Genomic DNA, 14,879 nt, shown 5'->3' with positions numbered 1-14,879 from the left:
TCCAAAGCACAAGCTGTTTCTAGGCCCCAGACTGGAAGGAGGAGGTCCTGGGGGACTGTTACTGATACACAGCTAGTGCCTGCAGGGTGCTGAGGGCAAGGCTTACACATCCCTGGTGATGTTGTCCTAAGAGGTGCTGCTGCCAAACCCATTTTAGAGAAAACTCCTCAATTGCTTACCCAAAGGTTGGCCAGACCTGAGATTTTATTAGTCCTTTGGTCTGTGACTCCCACATCCCAATTCCTACAGTCAAGGCAGGTTCCCCCCTCCCACTGCCTTCTTAGACCCTGGGAAACCCCATTCTGGAGGGAAGCGAGGCGGGGTCAAGGTCCTCCACCACTTCTGGCTGGGTGTGCAGCTCCTTCCTTGAACCTGCCAAGACATGCCCGTTCTCCTGGTTCCCTGGGTCTCAAACCCCAGCGGCTCTGGCGTATATAATCAGCACTTGCAAACAGCTGGGGGCGACTGGGATGTTGTGTCCCCTCAGAAACTCCTGGGGCTGCTAAGGAGCCCTCCTCTGTGTCTTCTTTCTCTTCCTCCCCTCCCCTGGGCAATAGGCTGTCTTCAAGGGTTGTTTCCCATCCCCATCTCACCCCAGCCCTCCTCCTTGGGTGGCCTCAAGACCCAGTTCAAGTCCAAAAGCCAAGGGCAGAGGGTCCTCCAAAATCCTGCTCCTGCTGGGAGAGTGTGGGCTACTACGGATGGAGCCCAGGTCCCCAGGCCAGCCCTTGGCTTGGGGGAAGAATTTGAACAGACACTTGCCACCTGCTGCCCTCTGGAGGCCAGAGGAGCAGACAGGGAGTAGGGATTCCCACAAGCACAGCTCTGGCCTGGGAGGGCTGGATCACACTACCTGGGCGGTGATAGTCTCCATTTCCCTCCCATTTCTGCCCAAGCAGAGCCAGATCACTTCCATGGTGCCTCCTGCCCAAGGTCTTGGTTGGCCCAACCCCCCAGGACATATTCCATTCTTTGCCTAGCCCTGCCCCCCACCCCCTCCCCCAGTCCTTCCGTTTTACTGAAGAGTCTGGCACGTGGCTCCATGGCCCTGGTTGCTGCGGCATCTGTGAAGACTTTATCATTCACTGAGGGCCTCTTTGGTCAGGATGATTTGAGGGAGGAGGAGGGAGGGCTCGGTCTAACTGTCTCTCAGATCCCCTCTCAGATCAGGCCCCCACCTCCAGTGTGGAGAATTCTACCCATGTGGCATGTCGTTGTGTGAGGGATGGCTGGAAGGGAGTTTGAAAATACCAGACATCACAGAAATGGCTTCATGCTCACAAGTGCTGGGCTGGGGTGACCCCGCAAAACCCCACAGTCCCCCTGTAGTGCCCACTTCCATTCCTCAGCATAAAGCAGCTCACCCAGTGCTCTAGGATGAACCAAAATCCAGGTCACAGGTGGGGAAAGTTGGGGTCAGAGTAACATGCTGATGAATGCAACCAGGATAGAACAGCGGTGCCCCAGCCCCTCTGGAGCTGTTGGCACCACCTCATCCCAAGACCTGGCCTACTACGCTGATCCATTCGTAAGCATTTATTGAGTGCTGACTGGGTGCCCAGCGCTGGGGAGGGAGGACCAGGGGATCTGAGGGCCACCTCCTTCCTCATGGGGGCGCTTCCAGCTGTGCTCCAGGCCCTGCTCTCTTACCAGGCCTCCAGGCTGGGGCAAGGGCCCAGGGCCAGGTCCTTGCAAGGTGGATCTTCCCCCAAAATACATCCTCCATGGAGCCTGGGTCCCCACACCCAGGGGAAGGCGGCATCTCCATCCTCCCTGCACCAGTCTCCTAGGCAGAAGTGGAGGGGCAGCAGGAAGAGGGCGAAGATCCAGTTGATTTCCCAGCACCTTTGGAACCTGGATTTTTAAAAGGAGAAAGACAGTAATAGGGTATGATTCAGTGCTCCCAAAGGACAGGTTAAAACTTTAGGACTGTTGGGGCTCTAGCGCCACCTGGGGGCCTCTCCTGGAATAGCACCCCTGTGACACTCCAGGCCGGGCCAGCCCAGGGTGGGACCCAGAGCTGGACACAAAACACGGAAACTCTTAACTCTGGCTGGCTGTGCTGCCCCCTTGCGGCCGCAGGGCTCTGGGAACCCCAGATTTGTTACCCCCAGAACATTACCGAAGGCTGGCCTACCAGGATGGTGGAGAGCTGCTCCACCCCACCCTCCGTAACCTGGGGAAGGGAACTTTCCTGTTCCCTCCAACTTAAGAGAAAAAAGAAGGATCTGAGGCCATCAGCTCTATGTCCCTTCAGCTTCCCTCACCTCCCAGGTGGGCCTCACTGAGTCTCTTGGGGGAATAGTATCTACTTGTGGAAGCACTCGATTCTTCTAACAAATGTTCACGGCACAGCTGCCGGGGGTGAGGGTGAGGTCGTCCCGCCCAGTCACCTCCCTCAGGGAGCTCACACTCTGATGGGGAGGCTGTACCCACACAGGGCACCCAAAAGGGCAGGAATATGGCGCAGTCAGGCCCACCTCCCCTGTTGGCTGACTTTTCTGCAAAGACAAAGTTGCTAAAACAATTTGTTTTAAAACCCCACAGGAGCTGAGGCCTTTCGCATCTACAATAACAGACAGTGCCATGTTCGCTCAAACTACTCCAAGCCTGCAGCCTCCCTGCTGCCTGGCCTTCCCACACGGCTGGGAGCTGGTTAGTCAGAAATGCAGGTCCTGGGGCCCCACTCGGACGTGCAGAAGACACGCACAACTGGAATCCGCATTTGATGAGACCGGGTGACCCCACACGGTGGGCCAAGCAGTGTGGGGAGAGCCAGACCGCAGGGAGGCTTCAGCTGAAGATCTCACAAGGGTTCGCCCCAGCTCCCCCCGCCCCCGGCTGATGCACACACAGTGAACTCACAGTGTTCCTCTCCAAACACATTTCCCCAGGCGCCAGGCCTCTCTCCCTCCTTGGTGCCGTGGACACCCCTGCCTGGAGGACTAGTGTTCTGCCTTCCAGTACTCTTAAATCTGTCCCCAGAGTCCAACCAGTCAGCCGAGGCCCAACACACTCTAACATGCAGACCTCGTCTTGCCCCTTCCGTGGTTCCCTAGTGCCCAAGTCCAAGACCTATAGACTCCTCTACTGTCCCCCAAATCTCTGACACCTCCCTCCCTACCACACATACACATTTTGTTCCAGATACACTGAATTTCACTAAGTTCCTGAACGAGCCCCAGTGCCTGGGCCACACTTCTAGCCCTCCATCAAACTGAATTAGACTTCCAGAAGTCACTTTCTCCAGGAAGCCCTCCTGGACCCCTTCATCTGGATCAGGTGCTTTCTTCAGACTCCTCCACTCGGCACTCATCACCGTGTTCTAAATGCCGTTCTCCCTTCTCCCCTTTTCCACCGCTGGCACAGCCCAGCACTTGGCACAAAACACACACACGCCATTTGGCTAATGAGTGAGCAAAAGAGGAACATGAGGAAATGGGTTCAGAGAGGCTGAGAACTTCTCTCAGGCTGCACCGCTCCTAAGTGCCAAGCAAGACTGGAGCCCCTGCCTTCCCTAACCGCAGATCCCGTCACAAGTCCCCACAGCCTCCTGACAGAGCACCCATGCCTGGAAAAAGACAGCAACTTCCCCATGGACCCAGAGAGGTCCCCTGCCCGAGGCCACACATTAATCCCAGCTCTAGCTTATTCATACTGGGCAACATTTCTAGAACACTGTGCTAAGTTTTCTACACTGATTATCTCCCCCCCCCCCAAAGTGGGCACAGGGGTTAATCCTACTTCACTAACCCCAAGGGCTTAGCCACAAACCCAGCCTGGCCCCCTCCACACCAGGGTCCCCAGCCACCTGCACACGCTGCAGCTCCTGCGCCACCTCGGCGATGCCCTGGGTCCTGCATCCTTGCCTTGTCAGGCCGGGACACCTTCTTGCCAGCTGAGTTGCGAGTGGTGTAGCTGTAGACAGAGGTGTAGCCCTGGCCGGTGAGCGGGCAGAAACGGCGTGTGTGGGCACGGTCACGCGTGGCACCGCACTGGGGGCACACATAGTCACGCAGGATGGGACACAGCACCCGGCCCGCCTCATCCTTGAGCACGTGGGACTGATAGATCGCCCGGGACTCGCCGTTGTGTTTGCAGAAGGAGCACAGGCGTTCAGGAGCTGGTGACGATTCCGGGCTGGGTCTCTGACCCTCTGCTCCTGGAGTTGGCTGTGGCTGGGGGTCCAGCCTGGTTTCAGGCTCCTCTTCCCCACGCAGAGCCCCCACCAGGCGTGCCAAACCCAGGTAATCTGTCCATAGATCAAAGGTTCCCATAGCTGGGCAATGCGTGCCAGGCAGAGGGGGCAGAGAGGGAATAAACCCTGCCTGCCCAAAGCTCCTCTTTCTACCCCTTCCTCTGTGCCCCTCCCTTCCCCTCTCTGGAGCCTAGGAGTCTGGGCTGTCAGTTCCCTCCTTATACCTCCAAGGGGGTGTGAAGGGGGGAGGAGCAGGCTGTGGGAGGTTCCTTATTGTCACAGGGGGGCTTGCTGCTGCTCCCCCATAAATGCACCTGCCAGGGGATGCATGGTCTCTGGGTGGGCTGGAGGCAACAGGGGGGGACAGGACACAGTCTGCAGGGGGCACCTGCAGTTGGGAGACACACCCCCAAAGGGCCTTTGGGAGGGCTACCCCTGCCTTCACCTCCTTGGAGGAGGCCTGTGAGGCCTGCCACTCCTGCCCCACAGGCTTCCACACCCCCACCCCAAAGACAAGCATTGATGTAGTCAGTAACTTAGTAACTTCTTTCTTCCTTCCCTTGGGCTGGGGGAGGAGCCAGGTGCCCCTGGGGTCTTTGGGGAAGGGGGGAGCTACAGATGCTCCAGTTGTCTCAGGAAGGGGGATGGTGCCTGGCTCATTGTGGGGGAAAGGACAAGGATTAAGGCCCCTAGCTCAGATCTCCCTCAGGGAGCTTTCACACCCATTATCTCAGCAGAACACCCATTAAATGGATGAACTCACTGAGGTCTAAGGCCTCCTGCCCATACTTATTCACAAACACAAACACAAAAGCCTGTCTCCCCCATTCAGTTACCATAGCCCCCAGGGCTAGGTGCTGGCCCTAAGGTAGACAGGAGGTGAGACAAAACATTAAGCGAGGGAGCAGAGACACAGGCGGGGCTAATGGCGGGGCTCCCAGCACTCATCAGTGCCTCATTCCTCACCCCCCTCAAGTGAGTTACCCAGGTGGGGCAGAGACTGGCAGATGGAGAGATCAGTGGGACACCAAAGTGCTAAGTGGCCAGGGAGTCGAGGCTAAAGTAGGGGTCTGTGGGTCCTGGGCAAGGAGAGGGAAAAAGCTGGGCCCAGGACTTGGATACAGAGAAGAGGAGTTATGCTGCCTGCCCACCCCATCCATCCATCCATCCGACCATTCATTCATTCATTCAAGAAACCTTTACTGAACCCTCTAGGAACAGGGCTCACCACCCCTTCAGAAAGATTTTTCAGATGCCCAACCCTGAGCTTGTGATCTGCCCTCCAAACTACCCACCCCCACATACCCAAGGATTTATCCCCCAAATCAGGCCTGTGTCCATCAGGATCCCAGATGCCAGCTCCCCGCAAAGGGTGAGAGGCTGAGATCAGAGCACTGTATGAGTGGGTCTTGTTCCCTAGCCCATTTCCCTCCGGCTGTGTCCGGCCCAGCCACAGTGACATTCATCCCTCGGTGGGTCTAGCCTCCGTCCTCACAACCCACCGACAACAATGAATGTTGATTGTGACCTTCGCTGTGGCCTTAAAAAAGGGGGATGCTCAGGTTGGCTCTGGGAGATACCCTGGCCCCCCAGATCTGGAAGGTAGGGGTCATGATGGGTGGATGGCAGTTCCAGGCCTCGGGGTCCACTCAACGGTCGATGGTTTGTCTGAGCTGCCCAAACTCACCGACAGGTTGAATGTTCCCCCAAACCCTTGGCAACTTCTCCAGGGGGCCAAGACTGGGGGAGGAGGGGCAGAAAACCTAGATTGGGATAACATGGGGAAGGAGAGAGGAGGGAGGGAGGAACCTATTGACTCAGTAAGTCAGCAGGTAGGACCTGTCTGCTCCAGGACCTGGAAAAAGCACAAGATAAATATAAATAATAATTACTGCAGATATTTATGTAGCCTTTGCTACACGTATGTAGCAGTACTGGGCGCCGGGCTTGCTTTTCGACACATTTACTCAAATCATCTTCAAAACGGCCCTAGAAGGTGCAGATTACTCCTATATGTCAGTTTGAGAGTCTGAGGCCAAAGGGCTCTGCTAGTGAGAGGCAAAGGAGCGATTGTTAGTGGCCCCAAGACGTCTGGCTGCCTGGCGGTTATTGCCCCCAGGACATCGATGCAACAAAGAGATAAACAAGTCATTTTAATACAATGTAATACCTTCCATGAGTCTCAGTGTTCTGGCACTACTGTTTCTGAATCACAACAACCCGGGGGGTTGTTCCCCTGCGCAAATGCCGGGCCAGCAGTGGGGCTACTGTCTGGCCCTCCCCGGGGTCCACTTGCCCACAGGACCAGGGAGAAGCCAGAGGACTAGAGGGGACACCTACTGGCAGCCTGGAGGGTCCTGACACCTGAATTCAGGCCCTTCTGAGGTTAGTGCTCATGCAAACAGTGACGCGGGGGGGGGGGGGGGGGCAGGAGGGGGACTGCCCTCTTGATGTGGGGGTACAGAGTTGCTCACCCTCGGGCTTCAAGATAGGCGTCTGTCAAATCCCTGCCCGAACTCCGACTACGCGAAGATGCTGCCCCTCTATTCCCTCACCTGTAAAACGGGGCCCCAAGTCCCTCCTTCCAGGGGCCCACCGATTTGGGCACCTGTCCCTTGGGGTCCCCCCCCCCCCACGCAGTCTCAGGAAAGGCCGCTCCCACCTGGGTCTGGGGACCCACAGGGATTGCCTGGGGAGGGGCCTTCAAATTTCCAGTCCCTTCCCACTTCCCTGGGGAATATTAAGTCCTAAAGGAACCCCCTAGAGTAACCCTAAGACGGATCAGGGATCCCAAGTGTGCTGAGCTTAAATGAACCCCAAAACGCCCCCTGGCGGAGGCAGACTGAACCGGCACAACTCTGCAAGCCCGGTCCCCAAGATCCCCACCCAGAGCCTGCGCACAGAGGTAGGCCCCCCGGGGAAGCCACCGAGCCAGGCCCTTCCCTAAAACCTGGCCCTGAACGCCCACCCACAGGTGGCCGGTTCTTTTAAAGCCCGCCGGGACAGACTCCCATGAAGCCCGCCCCCAACTCAGCCTTCTAAAACCTCCCTTTAAGCCCATCTTCAAAAGCCCAGCTCCCCGAAGGCCTGCCCCCAGACCCCGCCATCAGAACCCACCCCTTCTCCGCACACTGCGGGCCTCAGGAGCACCTAAGGCCACTGAACCCCGCCCCTCAGAAACCGCCTCTGAAGCCTGTCTGCCTAGACTCCCACGGAGTCCCCAGGGCCACTCCCTTGAAGCCCAACCCCCCTAAGGTCTGCCTTGATGGGACCTGTCCCCCAAACCCGTGGAGCCAGACCCCCTAAACATTCGCTCCCCGTGGAATTCCCTTACCTCATGAAGCCCCTTCCCCAGAGCTCACCCTGTGGCCCCTGGGCAGGGGTCCAGTCACGTTCCCACACTTGTCTAGAGTTCAGGGTAGAGAGTGCTCCCCCACCGCCCATCAACCCAGCCCACGGGGCTCCATTCAGGCGATGGGGTGAGGACTCCCCTTTGCCAGGCTCAGAATATCTAGGTCCTTCTAAGGGAGCACGTGGGGTCTCCTGCCTTGAAGATCCAAGTCCTAAAGAGCAGAATGCCTAGAACTCTTAGGGAGAAGGGTAGTTTAGGAGGGCAGGGTTATAATAACGTTTTACAGGGGTGCCTGCGTGGCTCAGTGGGTTAAAGCCTCTGCCATCAGCTCCCGTCATGATCCCAGGGTCCTAGGATGGAGCCCCGCATCGGGCTCTCTGCTCAGCAGGGAGCCTGCTTCCTCCTCTTTCTCTCTCTGCCTGCTTCTCTGCCTACTTGTGATCTCTGTCTGTCAAATAAATAAATAAAATCTTTAAATAATAATAATAACGTTTTACATACATCAACTCTCTATTATTCGGATACCTATTTTATTGATGAGGATAGTCAGGCTCTGAGAGCTTGGAACAGAACTTTGTGATAACTGTAGAGCTAGAAGGAGGGTCATCGGACATGAGGCACTGGCCACATTGGTGGGGGACTCCTCAAGACATCCTTTTCCTGGGGCACTTGGGTGGCTCAGTGGGTTGAGCCTCTGCTTTCGGCTCAGGTCATGATTTCGGGGTCCTGGGATCGAGCCCCACATCGGGCTCGCTGCTCGGCAGGGAGCCTGCTTCCCCCTCTCTCTCTGCCTGTCTCTCTGCCTACTTGTGATCTCTCTCTGTCAAATAAATAAATAAAATGTTTTTTAAAAAAGACATCCTTTTCCTTCTGTGCCTCCTCTCTGGCTTACTTCCTTGAGGGCTCTGACCTTGATCTACCAAGGAGAGAAGTCTCTAGAAGGGTTGACCTCAAGACAAGGGAAGGACCATCAGAGGGTACCTGGTCTAGAGGGTCAGGGCTGGGATAAGAAGGTGAGGTTTCCAGCTAAAGGAAGGGGTGGGAGGAAACCCCGCAGTCCCTACCCGCCTTATAGGGGAGGGGCTGCCTGGGGCCTAGCCTGGGGCTGCCTGCCTGCCTTTGTCTGCGGTGGTCAGTGCAGCCTTCTACCCTGGCCCTCCATGTCTGTCTGGGTCTGACTGGACCTCATGAACCAGTATTTGTCTGGGTCTCCCGCCCTGGGTGTGTTCATATCTCTGGCTGTCTGGGTCTGCCTGTGTGTGTCTGCCTCTTTACACCTGATCTGTGTCTGTCAGCCTGTCCCCTCCATGTCCGGGGCTGGCCCTCGGTGAAGGATGGCCTCTGTCTGCATCTCACTCTCTGGACGTGGGGCCGTTGGGAAGGTGGAGAGGGGAGGCTGACTGTTCTTCCCGTCAGGCATTCTACCAGCCTTCTGGAAGGCCAACTGGGTTTCCATTTGACTTTGAAGCCCAGCGTGGGGGTACGGAGCTGTCTCCTCCTACCCCCAGGCCCTGGTGCAAGGGAGGAGCACTCTTCAGGGCCTTTTAGCTCTATTCTGCCTCTTCCTACTCCTTAGTCCTTGGGGTACCCCCTCCCCCGCACCATACACACATCCTGCACATCCCAGCTTGGGAGGATTTGTCTAGGCAGGGGGTTGGGAGTCATGGGGTGAGGGGAACCATCCAGAAGCCACACCGACCTGCCCCCACCCTCATGCTCACCCTGAGCTCCGGGAAGGCAAGGCAAGGCAGCTGGCGTGGATCTACGGGTCAGAGTTGGAGGTGAGAGGTCCCGTGGAGCCAGATGGGGAGACAACAGATGGAGGGAGCTCTGCTGTCAAGTTGAAGAACAGGGAGCAGGGGCATGAGGTCAGAGAGACAGAGCTTCCAGAGGGTGTCTGGCAGCCTGTGTGTCCCTGGATGTATGTTCATGCACGTGTTCCTGTGTGCATGCCCCTGGATGTATGTCCCAGTGTGCACATGTCCCGGTGTGTGTGCCCTTGTGTGTGTGGATAGACATCGGTGGGGACATGCAGGAGGAGCTGGGGAGGGCCTGGCGGACAAAGAGCCCAGGATGGAATGTGTAACAAGAGTGCACTTGGGGGTCCCCAGGTGGGGTCCAACTGATGGCCCCGGCTGTGTAGGGGAGGGGGCTCCTCCTTTCCCTGCTACCTCCATGGCCTCTCAGGTTCCCACCTGTCCTCCCCATGCTATCCTCCTGGCTTCCTCTCCAGCTGCCTGGCCTTTCAGGTGGGGTCCTCTGCCAAGGGGTTCATCTGTCCCAAGACCTGGGGCCACCCAGTGGGCTGGGAGCCTGAGTTTCTGTCCCAAGGCCACCAGATATGGGGCCAGGGGTGGGGGAGGCAAGAAGGCTCGGGCTTCTTCAGGGCTAGGGTGGGGCTTGCAGAGGGGCCTTGGACAGGTTGATGGGTAATTCAGACACTTCTGCTGAGGTTCATGAAGCAGGGGGACCCTGGGTCTGGGGCCAGGTGGACTCCATCTACCATAACGCAGGCAGCAGCTACCGCTGAACCTGTTGCCGGGGGGGCTGCAGTGGGCTTGGGTTCCAAGCGACTCGGGTGGGCTATTCTGGGGCTTCTGTGGGCGTCTGTGTATCCAGGTGGGTGTGCGCTAGAGCGGGTGCCTGTCTCAGTGCCAGCGGCGTCTCTGTTGGCATCAGCGTCGGCACTCCCGTGGGCTTCTGTTTGTGTGTGGATGTCAGTGTGGCTGTGGGTGTGTGTCAGGCTAATTGTGGGTAATTGCAGGTCGATGCGTGAGCCAGGGTGTGTGGGCGTCTGGCGCCTGTCAGTGTCACTGTGGGTGACTGTAGTCTGTGTGTTACCTGATTGCGGTGCCCCCCCCATTCCTCTCCCTAAAATGCCAGCTCCAGGAGGGCAGGGATTTTGATCTCTTGCATCCCCGGTGCTAGAACAGGGCCTGGTACATAGCAAATGCTCAGTAAACAAGTGTGGGGTTTCTGGCCATCCAGGCGACTGTGCATTTCTGCCTGTGCCTGTCATTTGCCTGTGGGTCTGTGTGCCATCTGTCTGTGTGCTGGCATGATGGTAGGTGTCCAGGGGTATAATCAAGTGTTAGGGTAAGTGTCTATAGGTATAGTTACTGATAGACTGGTTCATATCTGCGTGTGGGTGATTGTTATAATGGGTGTCTAGGTCAGTTTTACCACGGGCGACCACATATCCTCATGTGCAACTGTGCTATAGGGGGTCTGTAGGCGTGTATGTGATGATTACAATGACCTGAAGTCAGCATCTGTACGGGCCTCGTAGCATCAACGGGTATGTGCTGGGTATTCGGGCGCCTGGGTGATAGTGGCGAGGCTAGGTCCCTGCTCAGGCAGGCACACAGTCCTTGTGGATAATGGTATCTATCTATCTATCCCCGTGTCTGGGCATTTCATATATCTGTGGTAGTCACAGTGACCCTGGGCGAACTGCCCTTGGGTGCCCGTGCAACAGCGAGTGCTCTGCGTGTGCAGTAGAGAGCCATGTGTGTGTCCGGCTGTGTCTACACTGTGGCCACCGTCCGTGGCGGCCGCATTTTTCAATGTAGCCGTGTTTTCCAGCTGTCAGCCCTGGATGTCCTCGTCATTGTGGGTGATGCGTGTGCCCACGTGGCAGTCTTATTGTGAGGGACTATGTGTGCGAGCGTGTGTATGAGCATTCCTGCAGGTGATGTAATAACGGGGATGATGCTTGTCCACGTATAACGTGTGGATTGGGAGACTTTGGGATTTGGGAGTGTCTACCCGTGGCTCCGTAAATCCATCTGTGAGTAGTCCGGGGCAGCGGGGAATGGGTGGGAAGGAGATGGGGAGAATGAAGTGCACTGGGGTGCAAGGGGGGCCGCTTCTCAGCTCCTATCAGCCAATGAGAGATCATCCCGCACCCGCGGCATGCCCTCCAGGGCGAAGTCCCCGTGAAAGGGGTCCTGTTGCTTTAAAAGGGCTCCTCAGCAGTGGGATTCTGGGCCATTTTTCTCTTCTTTGGCCAGTTTCGGAGGGCGTGTTCCTGTTAGCAAACCTCGGCCCCAGTAAATACCCTGCAGCCGCCGCCGGTAATCACAGGACGGCGGGGAGCCCTCGGAGGGCGCCGGGGCTCCTGCAGGCTTCGCCGCTGCAGCCCCAGAGCCACGGCCACAGCCAGGCCCTAGCCAGGCTCTCGCCGAGATCGATCTCCGCAGGGCCCGCGCAGGCCCGCGCGCCCGTGAACTTGGCCGGGGCCGCCTTTCCGAACGCGCGCGCTGGGCGGGAGCCTCTCCCAGCCCTGGATATCCAAGGTCCCCACCCGCTCGGCTCCCCCAAGAACAAAGCACGCCGCCGCCCGGCCCCGCGGCCTCCCGGTGGTCAGGTGTCGGGCGGCCCGTGCTCCGCGTCCCCTAAGCCCTTCATCATGCGTCCCCGCCCCGCAGGGGCATCTCGGCCTCCCCTCCCCTCCCCCCGACCCACCTTGGGGACTAGAGGGCCTGTCCTCTTTGGGAGATTTGGCCTTCCCCGTTCCCCTTCTCGGGGAAGGCGAGACGCAGAGATGCCGCCGGGCCCTCCCCACCCCCCTTCTCCAGCCTCCGCAACAATGGAGGGCCGGGCCGCAGAGGCCGGGGCGCTAGCCCCGGGGCCGCGAGCAGGTGCGCGAGGGGGCCGCAGCCGGGTCCCGCCGCCGCCCCGCCCCGCCGCGCCCCCTCCCCGCGGGCGGCACCCCCGCCCGCCCGGCGCCCGCGCTCACCTCGTTTTGGGCCGCCGCCGCGTTGCCCCTCTGCTTTCCAAACCAGCCCGGAAAAGCCCCCTGAGTCGAGGCGCCTGCACGGGAAATTGCATTTCGGCGGCTTCGGTGCTGGGCGTGGGGCGGGGGGCGGGGGGCAGGCCGCGGGCCGGGGGAGGGGGCCGCGGGGCTCCGGCGCCGGCTCGAACCCGCGGCCGCCGCCTCCCTCCCGCCCGCCTGTCTGTCTCGGTGACGTGCCCGCGCTCCCTGCCGCCGCCGCCCCCTCCCTCCTCCCCGCGCCGTGCCGGGCGGCCGGTCCCGCGGCGGCCGTGTGTGTCCTGAGGCCTCCCGCCAGGCGCACCGGGACGCACGCGGGGATGCCCACAGGGCGTCAGGACGCAGATCCCGGGGCCCGCGCGAGGGACACGGGGGCGCGAGCGGGCACACGCAGGGACCCAGACGCACGTAGACCTCAAAGGCGCACGGGGAGCACACACGCACAAAGGCACGCGGACCACAAACACAGGGAAGGGTGTGCAAGGGGTTTCCAGACACATACCCATGGGAGGGGATGTCAGGACATGTAAGGACACTGGGGTACGGGCCACACGAGGATATCCATAAAACCCAGCTACACACACAGACCCAGGGAGCACATAAACACATGCAAAATGCAGATACATTACTTGCACAGGACCAGAGGATTGTCCTCAGAACTGAAATACGCGGGTGGGTTGGAGTGGCGGGGACGGTCACACAAAATACTGACAGGCACGTGCACAGACTTCACCTGGCAGGGATGGCCTCAGAGCACGCACACACACGGACGAGAGCACATACCACAAGATAGACAGGGATACACACAAAACCATCCTAGCTCCTCACCTACCAGGTGCACACGCATGCGAACACCCCGGCGCACAATACCTGAACACGCATGGACATACACACAGATCAGAGACACGTCAGGCACACAGACACACAAGTATGTGCACAATACTCCTGTGCAAAGGGCAGAGAGATACACCAGAATTCATCGAACCAACGCTCATCCCCACAAAACCCACCAGGCAGGTCCCCAGTGCCACAGGATGGGGGGGTGGCATAAGGACAGGGAAATAAAGAGGCACCTGGGGACATGCGTCCCTGTGGCCATCTGGCGTAGGCACATACACAGGCCACATACAGGAAGTCAGCTCAGAAGTTGTACACACATCGGGGCTCCCCTGATCTGGAGATGCTTACATGGAGCCCCCTCATACCCCCCCACCAGGTACTTGAGCACCCCCAGTGGGAAATGGACACTCGCTGAGGCTCCATCCAGGGATCCACACGCCCATAGCCCCATAAACTCCCCAACACACACACAGTCCCTGCCTGCTGTGGCCACGGTGGCTGGTGGCTGGTGGAAGGAGGTCACCTCAGGGCAGACTGTGGAGCCAGGTGGCCTCCCATTGGCCAGGGCCGAGCTGACAAATTTCTCATTCTGTTTATTTATTTATTCCCCATTCCAGTCTGGCTGGGGGCCAGAGACACCTTCCTGCACCCCACTCAGGCCCAGGCTTTAACCCTCGTTGGGCCATGGCCCCGCTCTACCTGGCCATCCCCTTCCCCATTCGGTCCCCCAAGACAGCCCTGCCTGGCTCTCCCCTGGACAGGTCCGCCTCCCCACACCCTGCCCCCTTCCTCAGGTCTCAGCCCAGAAAGCCAAACTCCAGCTGGCCCAGGCGGGCGGATGGCTCTAGGCAGCCCCCGCCAAAAGGCTTCTAGGGTCCAGCCCCACTCTATCCCTAAGTCCCCCTGAGAGGGAGGGCATGCAAGGAAGAGGATGAGAGTAAATAGTAATTGGGCCTTAGTGGGTGGGGTCATCTCCCCAGCGCTCCCCTCCCCTAACTGAGAAGGAATACGCAATATTCATTCATTCATTGACAATCATTTCAGATTCTTCCCGGCGAGCCAGCGAAGTGAATATTGTCCTTTGCTCCAGGTGGCACAGCCCAGAGGCAGCAGAGCCACCATCCTGGGCGAGGCCTTTCGCCATCTCCTTTCTTCCAGGGTTGGCCTGAAGAAGCGCTCCAGCAACTCTGAGCTAAGCTTCCCGAGGCCACCAGCAGGGGGCAGCAGACTCCAGAACCCTCTCCTCGTGAGGTAGGGCCGGGAGCTCCCGCCGCCTCCCACACCCCTTACTTCTCAGCAGCTGGGGACTGCGCCTGCATCCTACCCACCCCCCCCACCCCGGGCTGGAACCTCCATTGCCAAAATCCAGCGGGCCCAGAAGGAAGGGGCTCTTCTTAAATAGACCCCCCCAGAAACTGAGGTCCCCACAAACGGCGCCCTGGCACGTGGTCCCTCTTAATGGCTAGCTCTACTCCTTGCTGCAACATGTTTGTTGGGCGGGCAGCCTCCGCATTCCTGAACTGGGTCAGACTGGGAGAGGATTCCAGGAGCCGTCTAGTGGTCAGGCCCCCCCCTTCCCCACTTCCTCCCCCCAGAGTCCTCTGAATATCCCCCGGAGCCCCGCACAGGATGGGAGAGGCAGTGGGGGAAGCCCCAGTGCCCCAACCGCCTGGTTCCTCTGGGCGTGAGAACTGCCCTCCCCACCCCAACCCCAG

General features: G+C 58.8%; 1 protein-coding gene across 1 annotated transcript; it reads right to left on the bottom strand.

Annotated features, from left to right (window-relative positions):
- Positions 1 to 1,533: 1,533 nt before the first annotated feature.
- On the bottom strand, positions 1,534 to 13,171 carry NANOS3 (nanos C2HC-type zinc finger 3). Its single transcript, XM_045989924.1, has 5 exons — positions 13,157 to 13,171; positions 12,292 to 12,534; positions 9,272 to 9,383; positions 3,812 to 4,252; positions 1,534 to 1,854 (listed from the first exon to the last, which is right to left on the bottom strand). The coding sequence occupies exons 1-5, from the start codon at positions 13,169 to 13,171 to the stop codon at positions 1,787 to 1,789; spliced, it is 879 nt and encodes a 292-aa protein (XP_045845880.1). The 3' UTR covers positions 1,534 to 1,786.
- Positions 13,172 to 14,879: the final 1,708 nt, after the last annotated feature.

The sequence above is a fragment of the Meles meles genome, chromosome 20, assembly GCF_922984935.1.
Source record: "Meles meles chromosome 20, mMelMel3.1 paternal haplotype, whole genome shotgun sequence".
Lineage (NCBI taxonomy): Eukaryota > Metazoa > Chordata > Mammalia > Carnivora > Mustelidae > Meles > Meles meles.
Note: the sequence above shows the minus strand (reverse complement) of the source record. Positions and strands in the feature narration are given on the sequence as shown.